Source organism: Papaver somniferum, chromosome 5 (genome assembly GCF_003573695.1).
Source record: "Papaver somniferum cultivar HN1 chromosome 5, ASM357369v1, whole genome shotgun sequence".
Classification (NCBI taxonomy): domain Eukaryota; kingdom Viridiplantae; phylum Streptophyta; class Magnoliopsida; order Ranunculales; family Papaveraceae; genus Papaver; species Papaver somniferum.
The window spans coordinates 181165570-181180429 of NC_039362.1; the positions used below are offsets into that span (position 1 = coordinate 181165570).

The window sequence follows — 14860 nt, forward strand, 5'->3', positions numbered from 1 at the left end:
AACAAGGGTTTTGCTCTGATACCATGTTATAATATGGGCATCCAACTCAAAACTAATTGCAATGAGTGGAGAGGCCTATAGAGTTATAAACCGCAGGATCTTAAATTTCCCAGACAATGTGGGACTAATAATCACAACAATTTGTTTCTGTGTCAATGTTTTACCTTCACAATGTGGGACTAATAATCACAACAATTTGTTTCTATGTCAATGTTTTATCTTCTAACTATATTTTTCATGTTCTATGACATGTATAGTCCATAATTAGATTAGTGGAAGAACTCGTTGAACCTTTGCAATAATTGAATATATGAATTTCATTTGACTATCATGTCATGTATATCTAGTACTTAAGAATTCTACATTACGGTGAGAACAAACTACCATTTTGATAATGATAACTCTAGTCGATGGTTCTTAACAAAATATATTTCATGTATTAATAGCTAGGTTTGCTATTTTACATGAGTAAATTAGAGATCTTTGTGATTGAATACGAACAATGTACCTATAATGGATTCCCGGAACCTTAATACTTTCACATCCTCGGTTAAGTTTTTATTGTTTTTCTTCCATTGTTCCATAAACTTTTAAAATATTGAATTTGTTTAGTTATTTCTTGGTATTAATTAGTAGTAGTATTTCACACTCCTCGTCGGAACGAACCGCATTTTCTATCTATATTACAATTGAACTGTGCGCTTGCGGATATAACTAGATTTTATTTAATCATTAATTTTGGTTATCTACATCATAGGTATGGCCAAACTTCTTCAAGCGTTGCCGAATCGATTAATAATTGAATTAACCACGAGAAGAAGTTACCTGCTTATGCATTCCTTGACAAGATCAGGTTTGTATGAGTTTCCTTTGTCACAGTACAAGCTTATATATAGTGTTAAGATTTTAGTTTCTTTGTAACAGTACAAACATGTATGTTCTATTTTAAGCATGCTCCACTAATCTACGTATAATGTAGTATAACAGACTTGTTGTTTCCTTGCCGTGTAGGCTACGTATAATTGAGTTGATGTCAGAACATCGCGAAGAGAATGTGTTGATGAACCCAGAACTGTTAACCACTGTGTATCAATCCTTGCTTGAACTACACATTCAAATTGGTCGTCCCTAAAAAAACTAGCCAGTCACATGTTAACCTCTTTGAAGTGAATTCTCCAAAGTTAGCATTTACTCCTAATCTTTATCATCTTAATTTTAATTATTTTTTTTAATAATTCTATTCATCCCACCAAGTCAAACCCACCGCAGAGATGTCAACGACATGGCTTGACTTTCTCTTTTGGTCACCTAAATTTTGTTTCGGACGTTTTAACATGAACAAATATGTTACGTAGTATATATTTGATTTTGCAATCTTTTTGGCTATTGTGGGTGTCTAAGCCCTGGGAATGTTCATTAAATGGAAGGAAAGAAACAAAATACATGTGTAGACAAATCATGTCCAATTTCCAAAATCATCAGTTGGGTGAGAACTACCATGATTCTTTATTGTAAGTATAGATAGATAGATGCAATAGATATTGGTGGGTCAAACCCTACAAAATAGAAAATGCATGGGCATTTTTGTTGTTAGATCATTACTAACCCCGCAAATTATTCTTGCCCATTCATGCATTTTTCCCTGAAACCCCACTCCATAGTATTGTCTCTTTGTGACTCATCTCTTCTTCCTTTCTCTGATTGATTCTGCTTAGAAGATCATACGAGCCAAGTATACTAATGGTGAATTGTAGAGCAAGGTAGATGTGGTGAGTCGAGCTTGGTGGTTTAAGAGGCGTCATCGGAACCTTAATTTCCTACTGTTGCTGTTGCTGATCGTTGCTGAAAAATGGCGCATATTCTAATGAAAATACAAAAGAAGAATGCAATGGCCTTTGGCACTACATGTAAGTTATCCATGAGAATGTTTGAGAATGGGTCGTTTCCTAGGCTACTACAACAGCTCGGCTGCTGTACTTTACTCACAGGAACTCTTAATTTTGTCCTTCGCCCGATGGAACAAACTAAATTCGTTGGAGCGCTCTTTGTAAGGTTCCTTAATTAATTGTTCCAAAAATCATTAATTAATTTACTCATCTCGTAACGTAACGTACATTTAGTATATATATATATATATATGTTGCCAGAATAAAGAAAAAAAGAATTGATTTCTTTGTAAAATATATTATGTAATGTATGTACATGTTCACCATTACAGGCTGGTATTATTCAAAGCCCGTCAATGCTGGGTAGATTGGAAACATTCAAAACAATGGTTTATGAAACACAAGCACTCATGGGTGTTACTACACTTTTCGGGTTAGTCTATTTTACGTTCCTTGTCGGAATCAAAATAGACCTGGCTATGCTTCTGAGCACAAAGAGAAAAACATTTTTCATAGGCTGTTTCACTTTCATCTTTCCTTTAATCGTCAATGCAAGTGTTTCTTTGCTGATGGAGAGGTTCATAGACATGGACCGAAGAATGCATCATTCCCTCCCGAACATTGCACTGGTATTGTCTCTAACTGCCTTCTATGATACATCTTGTGTCCTAGACGACTTAAATCTGCTCAACTCAGAGATCGGCCGTATATCCCTATCCATTTCATTTGTCAATGGGTTTTGCAGTTGGGCAATCCTGTTTATCGTCTTCTCATTAAAACAATTCAATACTTTAGATCCACGTATAGTGATGTTTTCATGGATGAGTAAAGCTCTTTTATTTTCCTTCGTCCTATTTTTTGTCCGTCCATTATATTTATGGATGATTAGAAACACCCCGGAAGGAGACAATTTGAAGGAGGGTTATGTCATCTTGATCCTCCTTCTCGTCTTGGTAGCAGCATTTTACACTGAGTATATTGGGGAAAAGGCCCTGTTTGGAGCCGTTCTCATGGGATTGGTGGTACCTATTGGGACACCTATAGGAGCTTCTATTGAAAGAAAGCTCGAGGTCTTCGTTACTCTTGTGCTCTTGCCAGCTTTTTTCATTGTATCATGTTATCCGGTAGATGTGTTCAACATCCGCATGAGGAATTTTGCAATTATAGAGTTGCTAGTTTGCATTGGTTTCTTTGTGAAGCTCATTGCAGTATTGCTGCCTTCTTTCTACTGCGGGATGCATTTTCCGGACGCTCTCTCTATCAGTCTCATCATGAACTGTGATGGCATATTTACTCTTTTGCTTATGACTCGTTTACTTGAGATGAAGGTACGTAATTTCTGCCAGCAACTTATACCCTTGCCATCATTTTGACCATGCTATCTTGATTTCCGCAATGCAGTGGCTTGATAAGGAATCTTACACTGTTATGATCCTCACGAAAGCTTGGATATCAATGGTAGCCACACCATTAGTGAAACGTCTGTATGATCCTTCAAGGAGGTATGCAGGTTACAAGAGGCAAAGCATCCAAGATCTTGTAGGCCTGGGAGAGCTCCGCATACTTGCTTGTGTTTACGACGAAGACACGGTTCCGGGAATACTTAATTTCCTTGAAGCCATTAATCCAGTACAAGATTGCACCCTATGCATCTATGTTCTGCACCTCGTTGAGCTAGTTGGGCGTGCAGCATCTGTCCTGGTTACCCATAAGCAGCGTAAGAATAGATACTCCAGTAGAGCTAGGAATACGTCAGAGAAAATTATTAACGCCTTCCACCACTTTGAACAACATAATCCAGGCTTCCTCATAGGACAAGCCTTCACAACAATCTCACAATTCTCAGGTATGTACAATGATGTATGTCACCTAATAATGGATAAGAGGGCCGCGCTGGTGATCGTACCCTTCCATGAGTCAGTTGAGCATCCCTTTCGGTTAGTCACCCAGAGTGTGTTGCAGAAAGCACCTTCTTCAGTGGGTATCCTCTTTGACCACATAAATGGCTCGAGATCTATTTTCGATGTTGGCATAAAATATGAAAATGTTGCCTTGATTTTCATCGGAGGGCCTGATGACCGAGAGGCACTAACATTAAGTATGAGAATGGCGATGAATTCTAACGTAAACCTCACAGTTTTTAGATTAACACTTTCGAGTTCGGATGAATACGTCAAGAAAACGAAGAAAGACGATGACGTGATACAGGATTTGTGGGATAAAATCATGGACGTGGACAATATTATGTACAAACAAGAAGAGGTAACAGATGGTGCCGATACAGCTTGTAAACTCAAAGCCATTGAAACCAGCTATGACTTCATAATGGTGGGAAGAAGACATGATAATAGTTCGCGGATCTTATTAGGGCTTGATGAATGGTGTGTGTACAAAGAGCTTGGCGTTATTGGAGACCTTTTCGCGACCTCCAATTCACCTGGGAAGTTTTCAGTTCTAGTTGTGCAACAATAGGGCTTTCATTTCTCCGATTGATATACCAAGTTCGATCCCAAGACCTCATGATTACTTGTTCTGATGGCAACTACAAAGCTGATGGGAATTGATAGGGTTTTCATTTCTAGCTGTGGTGCTAATATTTTTCTTTTCATCAGTTCTGTTCTTAGTGTTTAGTTTTTTATATTTTTGTAGATACATGTAAAACAGTAGTTGGTAGTTTCCCATTTTCAGTCAGTCATCGAATTTGGAGGACATTAGTTTATTGCTCGCTCGGCTGCATGACACTCGACTGACTCTTGTTGTTAGGAGTCATTCACGAGTAAGACATTTGAAGAACAGATGAGAAAATATGGGTCTTCTTGGATTTTTGTTTGTTCTCCTAACTGATCACATATGAGTCTGGTTTAGTACGTACATTTGACCCAAAAATTGTTGAATGTATCATCAACAGTTCTCAACGGACCGAGAAAAAGCAAGCACCAGAAAAACAATATCAAAGCTCCATTTTATAGTGTGTCCGTGGAGTCTGGTTTCAGGGTCCATTTATTCTTTAAGGGTGATAGAAAACTTTTGAATCCTAGATGCCCAGCCAGTCGAGTACCATTTTGAATATTGCTAGAGTCAGATATATATGCGTAAATCAGACCTCGAGTCAAGCATCAGAAACTTGGAAAAAAAACAACACTATGTGACGTATAACCGAGGCCGAATCTGATGCCAAATCAAATTCCTAAGAAAGAACAATGTGTTCGTTTTTCCAGCCCTGCTACCTTGTTCAACCTGTTGATCACTTTGTTAATGCATGGAAGCCCCCCAAGCCTAGAATTGTTGTCAATTTTTCCATCTTTTATCACCACTTATTGCAGGAAATCCCAAAAGGCATCCCGTGATACCCTTTCAGGACAACTGTTAACATTTAGGTCTGAATGTCATGATATTCTGGGATCTGTTGAATCTGTTTTAACAGACACATAAATTATCCAAATTGGAGAAGCGTCCTCTTTTTTCATTAACACTTGTACATAATATTTTAAAACACATACAAAGTAAAATAATACAAATCATGAGATGTAATTTTAAACACGTAATGACGTAATGTTTTTAATAATTGTTTACAACTCAATGCATTCCGTGTTTCGGATGTAATGTCATAATTTGAACATCGACGTTAACGGTGTGTGTTCGGCCATGAAATACAAATATATGCTGTTTTTGATCGTCTCCGTTATCTGTCTAAATGTTTGCATTTCTTAACTTAATTACCTTTTCATTTTCATTTCAAGCTCATTAATGACAACGAGGAAACCGGTCACGGTCGTAGAGTATTCATTAGAATGATTAAATCTCTAATCAATATTAAGTTTTGAAAATTATGTTAACCAAACATTTGGATAATCAAGTACTTAATCACATATTTATACACCTGACCATTTAGCTTAGCAATCGGATTATGTTGGAACATTGAACCATAATCATCAGTATTTATAATCAAAATTCCTGATCAGTGATTTCTTAATCATGTGAAAATCCAACTTTTATGCAACAGAATTTCTCATAACATCAAGCGTGGTGGTGTTGAGAATAGTCGTTTTGTTTACGGGAATCTAACCAATGGGTTGCATTATTAATCAAATTTTGGTTTCTATCTAACTAGACACAAGTGGACAAATTAAATGCATGTTTCTTAACCTAATTAATTTTTGTAATTTAACTAATACATTTTTATATTTATTTAATTATGCTCATCCATGTGCAACTCAATGTCTTCCTGAAATAAACAAAAGTAAAACGAAAGCCTGGATTAGTAGGAGGAATTATTATTTTTAGAAATAAACAATAAATATAAGGTGTTTAGTTGTTTGGTGAATAATAACTCTTTTGAATCTGGTTTAACTCATTTATCTTTGTTTCATCTTTGTTTGGCTCATCTGAATCTGATTCATTAAAATCTGACTTGTTTTTACATTCAATGCTGTCTACAAAACTGTATGAGTTGCTTTTACTGGTCCAAATGTGATTGTATTTTTTATCTTTTTCTACATTTTGAGGGTAAAATAGAGAGTTTTATCTCAGTATTCGAATAAACGCGATTATAAAAGATTAGGCGACACAAAAGGAATTTAGAGAATCCCAACAAATAGTAATTGGATACATTCAAAATTTTGAAATTTGAAAGAAAAATAAAAAAAGTGCATTGATTATTTTTATCCACAGATAAGTGACAAATTCAAAAAACTCATAAAATTTGGACCGGTAAAAAAAGAAGAAAAAAATTGAACCTATATTGGGAAATTTGAGTAAATTAGTATTTGGGTCGTAAGTTTTAGTATGATAGAGTATTTGGGTCCTAAGTTTGTCCAGTTTTAAGTTTGGGTCGTTGATCCGTTAGTCAACTACAGATCCTAGTCAAACAGTTAGTTTAATTGATGTCAGTTAGTGATAACATTTACATGTTTTCCGCTGTGTCAAAGTCTGCTTAAAAATTTGGATTGATCGGTGATCCATGGTGTCCTATGGTTGTATCTCTGGTGCAGTTGGAAGAAGTTATGAGCGCCGGATTAATAGAATAATATCTTACTTGATTTTATTTGTTATCGATTTGGAGGATTGTTGGAGGTGCACTCTTCTACCAGTAACTTTGAAAACTTTGTAATCGATCAGTTTTCACTTGCTTCTTATAAGAGCTTCAATTATTATATCAAAATTTATACCTCTGATCATGATGCAGTTATTAGCATAAAAATTCGAATTGATAAGGTGAGAACGCTAGAAAGTTCTTTGGATCCTTGCAAATCCGTTTCTGGATTGCCTAATATAGTAAACCCTGGTGTTTTAAACCTTTCTTAATTTTAGATTTGTTCGTGTACAGATTCACAAGAAATCAGATGTTTCAATTAAAAATTCTTTTAAGCCATGGCTTCTCATACATCTTGTTTGTTTGCAGCTGACTCGACGTCTGGATCTGAGTCAACTTCTGACTCGGACCGAGTCACCAGTCGGACCGTTTGTTTTGCATTTTGAGTCAGATCTTACTCGACCTATGACTCGGACATAACCCCTGACTCGGACCCATTTGAATCAGGTAAAAAAATACCCCTGACTCACGGGACCAAACCACCGACTCACGTTTTTTGAGTCAGATGGGTCAGATCTGACTCAAAAAAAACATATTGAGTCAGATCCAGATGAGTCAGGTGATTTCACTCAGATCCAGATGACTCAGATCCAGACGACTCAGATGATTCAGGAGTAAACAAACATAGTCATAGTGTTTCTTCACCTGCTCTTGTTGGTTTATCTGAAATGTTTGCTAAACCCAAAAAAACAAGGCTAATTAAGCACTTTTTGATTTCTCGTTCATGGGTTTCATTATTTTTTTTATAATCAAATGGTCAAATATAGATCGTTGATTTTTGATTTTTTGTATCTAATTTGATTTTCCTGTCGAAGTTATCAAGGTTAATTGGAGAATTTTCCGATCCTAAATCTTAGCCGAGAAAAACCGAAGTGCAATGTAAAACAAACGGAACTAACCCTAAGTTAATAGTTTAACTTAAATAGTTAGTCAACCGGTTTGACTAACGAGTCAACGACCCAAACTCAAAATCGGACAAATTTAGGACCCATACACTAGAACATACCAAAACTTACGACCCAAACACTAATTAACTCATAAAATTATCCCAGAAATTGAATGGATAAAAAGTAATTATCCAATTTCAATAAGCATATTTTTTACTGCATTATATTGGGGATGGAAAATTGTCTTGAATCCTCAGAAATGCTCTCTAGATGAGGCCTCCAATCTCGGCTTGCTCGACTAGCACTCGTCCGTCTCCGGTGTCGTGTGGTTTTCTTTTCCGGTTGAATCTTCTCCGTTACAAATTGTTTACAATCCGCAGGGACTTCTTTATTAACGATAGGTAGATGTAGATCATTCGTTGCTGTTTTACGGACAACAACATTCTTCATATCATCAACACACTGTTTTTTAACATCGGCGACGGTAGAGACCACGGTTTTGGTGTTTGCGACGATTTTGGTGGTGGTGTTGTTGTTTTTCTTCTTTTCGGCCGGAACAGAAGAAGATGGTATTAAGAAATAGATATTACCTCTTTTGAGATCAGATTCCGGAGAAAGAATTAAAATTTTACGAACAACGCCCTGAGACGATGGTTTACTTAATACGTAATTCGGATTCGCTTTAAGAACTTCTCCGGCGGAGATCGTACGCGTAATTTCTTCGACTTGACCGTTCAAATGAACAATTCTGATCACGTCTAGAGCTCCACAAGGAATTACACACGCCAAACAACATCTTAAACTGTTGCCCATGATTTTTTTTCCAGCTTCTCCGGTCGATTTTCCGGTTAATTTCTTCTCTGGTGATTCGTTTATGCTTTGACGATGATCGACGAATAATTTTGTATCGATCAACGATGAGGAGAACTTAGTCGTTATGCAGATATATATACATGTACAGAAGCTTAGCTAGACGACGACCAAATTCACATAATTAAGTATTAATTAAACACGTTAACTACTAATTATTGAGCAGATAAGTGATAAATAATTATTTGTTGCCAGAATGACGAAATTGTCCTTGTACTGTGGTTGAATTATTGATTGTTTGTTAATTCTTCGCTGTTAGATTCGTCAGATTCATTATCTTAATAGTAATAAATATGGCATTGCATCTAAGTTTAAGTTAGCTTAATTAAGACAAATGATTGTAAAAATATTCTGTTCACTTATCTGAATCTACTGCTATTTTGGGTATTTTGGGAAGATCATTGGATCTAAAATCTCCTTACAGGTAACCCAAAATCTACTACCATCAACTCTTTTGGCCAAATATATGCACGGTGGCAAAAATTTACTTCCTAATTCAAAATTTTCCAAACCAAAATATAAAGATCCATCAAGTAGTCTCATGGGCTTATGGTTTCATTCTCTCTCCTATTACGGAGGTAGGAATTCGAACCTCATATTTATTAAATAAAAATATATTTTAAGGAGTCGGTATTCCACCTATCAAAAAGAATAAAAATAAAAATAATGCCATTCACCAAAATCTATTTCGTTATCAAAAATTATTATGTGATCCGAAATATACCCTGTAACCAAAGTAGTCAATATCGGTTGTACAGGCCGATATTAAAGATTTTTATAGGATATCGGAAAAAACCTTTGCGATACTGAAAATATAGACGATGCGAAGGAGAAACGATAAAAACGCGTGAATCGTCATGTACGGACCGATATATCGGTTTCACTTGTACACTGATAATATATGTTTCACTTGTACATTGATATATCACTAATGTATTTTTTCTTTTGCTTATGATTTCTTGAACTTTTAGTTCAAGAAAGTAACTCCACTAATTTTGCTAGCTTCATATATATGATTATGGTAGATGTAATAACCGTAAATGTGATGTCGATGGGCTAACAGACGTTCAATGCTTGGTTTCGTTGTTGATAGTATAAGGCTCTAATCAACCACCTCTTATTTTGTAAGGTTTAAGTATGTTTACTATAATTATTATTTTCTATTATGGTTATATCAATATATTTTTTTGTTTGATTAATAATAAATATTTTAAAAAAATATCCTATTGATGTATCGCCTATGAAAACAGATATTATCATTTGTATAGGTGTATAAGACCCGACCGATACGATATTGATACACGATATTAACTACCTTGCATGTAACCCAAATTTTGTTCATCACCGAAAATTTTCACGATATTTTAAAATTTAGTATGAGACATCAAAATCTAGCATGTGTCATGTGACCTAATTAAAGTTTGTCTTGGGATGCATGTAAAACAAAATTTGTCTTCTTCTTTTAACACAAATTCGCTCAATTCGTTCATGCTATATATGCGGAGGAGGTGAAATCTCTTTGATTAAGAAAATATTTAGATTTAAGCAGTATCCACTGTTTTCCTATATTACCATTTAATCTTTGATGGTATCTAGAATCATCCAATTAGTTCTAGTGGTAAAATTATTGGATGATAATATGAATGATTTGAGTTCAAAATTCACCAACATCAAATTTTTCGCCAATTAAAAAAGCAAAAAGTTCTAGTGATATATCATGAATACATGTAAATGTGGAAAATGCTATTCTAATGGTACAATGTATCATAAATAAACGTAAAGTGGAAAATGCTATTTAAGTGGACAACCAAAATCCAAAATTCAACGTACCTATAATATACAATGGAGAAAGGGAGTATACATCATGAATAAGGTAAATGTGAAAAAGCGAATCTAATGGTACATATATATTAGAAGTTTTACGGTATATATCATAAATAACAATAATGTGAAAAATATTATCTAAGTGGACAACCAAAATCCAAAATTTTGCATATTTATATACGCTGGACAAAAATAGTACTACTTCCTAAACTGTATTTTTTTATTATTATCTTTTTTTTCTTTTTGATTTTGAAACCTTCCGCTGGGTTAAGGAGACCCAAACCAAACAAGAAATAAGAATAAAAAAAAGGAAAAAATAAACTCTAAAATAAGTCTTCAAGCTTCTATCCTCTTCAATAATAAGCTTAAAATCAGGGCTGAAATCCTCGACGCCCAACTCCACATAAGAAACCGAGAGATGAATAGCAATTAAGGTATTTGCAGCGCGATTAGTTTCTCTATGGATATGGCCAACATAATTATATCAAAATACTTGCGTAACTGACTGATCCTTCTCTAGAGATGTAGCACTTCCCAACCTGGACTAGGGTTTCTATTCTTTAGGAGGTTGCGGACTGCCATGGAATCAATATTGATATAAATTTTCCTCTGATTTTTCGAAATGGCACATTTAAAAGCTAACTCAGCTCCTTACAACTCAAGGGAAAGAACAGAATCAATACTAGCTCCTCCAATAGCAGCAGCAATAGGATTGCCATTACTGCCACAAAGAATAACAGCAAAACCACCAGAATGCTCTGTTTTAAAACCATCTATAATAACCATTGTTTCATCAGGAGAAGGAAACTGCCATCTACAAGCCACCCATTTCTTGTTCCTAAGAACACAAGAAACACTCCACCTGTGCAAGAAGGATTTCACTGCCATGGTATCCATATCAGATTGCCAGATTCAATCTTCAACCTAACATCATTCACAATTAGAAAACTGACTGAATCGGCAGAACTAACCTTGCTAGTATGAAATATCTTGCTTCTTTCTTTAGATGAAATTGTTCAAACCAAGTTTCTTGATAGAATTAACCGCTCCTTCTCCAACAAAGTTATCAGCACACTTTTGAAGCTCATAATCCCAGTTCAACAAACAAGAACGTTGAAAACCCATTTTAAACATTAACCTTTGCCGGATAATAGAGGAAAAAGGGAACTTACAAAATAGATGGTCTTCATCCTCAGTGACCACATTACAGAGTAGGCAAGAATCATCATTAACAACTCCCCACTTTAAAAGTTTGCTCCAAGTCTTAAGCTTTTTGTGCCTAGCAAGCCAACCAATGAAAGAATGCCTTGGAATGAGACCTTTGAACCATACAAAGCGATGCCAAGCCATATCATGTCTGGAGAGGGTAATGGAAGCATAAGTATGTCTCATGGAGTAATTACCTGAAATATGTCTTCTTCAGAATAATTAACTTCTACTAGGCGAATCTGAACACAAACTTTCTCATTAAAACCAAAATCAGTAGGGAAAGTTCAACCTTCCTCAGTAATAAAATTAGCAAGATAATGCAATCCATATTGAACTTCAAATTAGGTAAAGTCCCGAATGTACGATGGCCCAAAAATCAGAATTTGGGAAAAACTGATACTTTTCAAATTTTGAACTTCAAATAATCGGAAGTTAACTCAGTTACCAAAACTTCCGAATATGGGGTGTCTAACCTTCTATATTGGCCCTTGGAACCACCTAGAGCCATGGCATGGTTTGTTTTGAACTTGTAATATTCGGAGGATAATTTTTTTTGTAAAGTCCCGAATGTACGATGGCCCAAAAATCAGAATTTGGGAAAAACTGATATTTTTCAAATTTTGAACTTGAAATAATCGGAAGTTAACTCGGTTACCAAAACTTCCGAATATGGGGTGTCTAACCTTCTATATTGGCCCTTGGAACCACCTAGAGCCATGGCATGGTTTGTTTTTAACTTGTAATATTCGGAGGATAATTTTTTTTATAAAGTCCCGAATGTACGATGGCCCAAAAATAAGAATTTGGGAAAAACTGATACTTTTCAAATTTTGAACTTCAAATAATCGGAAGTTAACTCAGTTACCAAAACTTCCGAATATGGGGTGTCTAACCTTCTATATTGGCCCTTGGAACCACCTAGAGCCATGTCATGGTTTGTTTTGAACTTGTAATATTCGGAGGATAATTTTTTTTGTAAAGTCCCGAATGTACGATGGCCCAAAAATCAGAATTTGGGAAAAACTGATACTTTTCAAATTTTGAACTTCAAATAATCGGAAGTTAACTCAGTTACCAAAACTTCCGAATATGGGGTGTCTAACCTTCTATATTGGCCCTTGGAACCACCTAGAGCCATGGCATGGTTTGTTTTGAACTTGTAATATTCGGAGGATAATTTTTTTTTGTAAAGTCCCGAATGTACGATGGCCCAAAGATCAGAATTTGGGAAAAACTGATACTTTTCAAATTTTGAACTTGAAATAATCGGAAGTTAACTCAGTTACCAAAACTTCCGAATATGGGGTGTCTAACCTTCTATATTGGCCCTTGGAACCACCTAGAGCCATGGCATGGTTTGTTTTGAACTTGTAATATTCGGAGGATAATTTTTTTTTGTAAAGTCCCGAATGTACGAAGGCCCAAAAATCAGAATTTGGGAAATACTGATACTTTTCAAATTTTGAACTTGAAATAATCGGAAGTTAACTCAGTTACCAAAACTTCCGAATATGGGGTGTCTAACCTTCTATATTGTCCCTTGGAACCACCTAGAGCCATGGCATGGTTTGTTTTGAACTTGTAATATTCGGAGGATAATTTTTTTTGTAAAGTCCCGAATGTACGATGGCCCAAAAATCAGAATTTGGGAAAAACTGATACTTTTCAAATTTTGAACTTGAAATAATCGGAAGTCAACTCAGTTACCAAAACTTCTGAATATGGGCTGTCTAACCTTCTACATTGGCCCTTGGAACCACCTAGAGCCATGGCATGGTTTGTTTTGAACTTGTAATATTCGGAGGATAATTTTTTTTGTAAAGTCCCGAATGTACGATGGCCCAAAAATCAGAATTTGGGAAAAACTGATACTTTTCAAATTTTGAACTTGAAATAATCGGAAGTCAACTCAATTACCAAAACTTCCGAATATGGTATGTCTAACCTTCTATATTGGCCCTTGGAACCACCTAGAGCCATGGCATGGTTTGTTTTGAACTTGTAATATTCGGAGGATAATTTTTTTTGTAAAGTCCCGAATGTACGATGGCCCAAAAATCAGAATTTGGGAAAAACTGATACTTTTCAAATTTTGAACTTGAAATAATCGGAAGTCAACTCAGTTACCAAAACTTCCGAATATGGGTTGTCTAACCTTCTATATTGGCCCTTGGAACCACCTAGAGCCATGGCATGGTTTGTTTTGAACTTGTAATATTCGGAGGATAATTTTTTTTGTAAAGTCCCGAATGTACGATTGCCCAAAAATCAGAATTTGGGAAAAACTGATACTTTTCAAATTTTGAACTTGAAATAATCGGAAGTTAACTCAGTTACCAAAACTTCCGAATATGGGGTGTCTAACCTTCTATATTGGCCCTTGGAACCACCTAGAGCCATGGCATGGTTTGTTTTTAACTTGTAATATTCGGAGGATAATTTTTTTTATAAAGTCCCGAATGTACGATGGCCCAAAAATAAGAATTTGGGAAAAACTGATACTTTTCAAATTTTGAACTTCAAATAATCGGAAGTTAACTCAGTTACCAAAACTTCCGAATATGAGGTGTCTAACCTTGTATATTGGCCCTTTGAACCACCTAGAGCCATGGCATGGTTTGTTTTGAACTTATAATATTCGGAGGATAACTTTTTTTGTAAAGTCCCGAATGTACGATAGCCCAAAAATTAGAATTTGGGAAAAACTGATACTTTTCAAATTTTGAACTTGAAATAATCGGAAGTTAACTCAGTTACCAAAACTTCCGAATATGGGGTGTCTAACCTTCTATATTGGCCCTTGGAACCACCTAGAGCCATGGCATGGTTTGTTTTTAACTTGTAATATTCGGAGGATAATTTTTTTTATAAAGTCCCGAATGTACGATGGCCCAAAAATAAGAATTTGGGAAAAACTGATACTTTTCAAATTTTGAACTTCAAATAATCGGAAGTTAACTCAGTTACCAAAACTTCCGAATATGGGGTGTCTAACCTTCTATATTGGCCCTTGGAACCACCTAGAGCCATGTCATGGTTTGTTTTGAACTTGTAATATTCGGAGGATAATTTTTTTTGTAAAGTCCCGAATG

At 35.5% G+C, this 14860-nt stretch overlaps 2 protein-coding genes across 2 annotated transcripts; one reads left to right on the top strand and one right to left on the bottom strand.

Annotated features, from left to right (window-relative positions):
- The first annotated feature begins 1697 nt into the window (after positions 1-1697).
- LOC113278275 (cation/H(+) antiporter 15-like) lies at positions 1698-4691 on the top strand. Its single transcript, XM_026527164.1, has 3 exons — positions 1698-2047; positions 2219-3214; positions 3288-4691. The coding sequence occupies exons 1-3, from the start codon at positions 1850-1852 to the stop codon at positions 4356-4358; spliced, it is 2265 nt and encodes a 754-aa protein (XP_026382949.1). The 5' UTR covers positions 1698-1849; the 3' UTR covers positions 4359-4691.
- A 3172-nt stretch (positions 4692-7863) lies between these two features.
- LOC113278276 lies at positions 7864-8764 on the bottom strand. The gene has a single exon (XM_026527165.1). The coding sequence runs from the start codon at positions 8676-8678 to the stop codon at positions 8079-8081; it is 600 nt and encodes a 199-aa protein (XP_026382950.1). The 5' UTR covers positions 8679-8764; the 3' UTR covers positions 7864-8078.
- Between the last annotated feature and the right edge of the window lie 6096 nt (positions 8765-14860).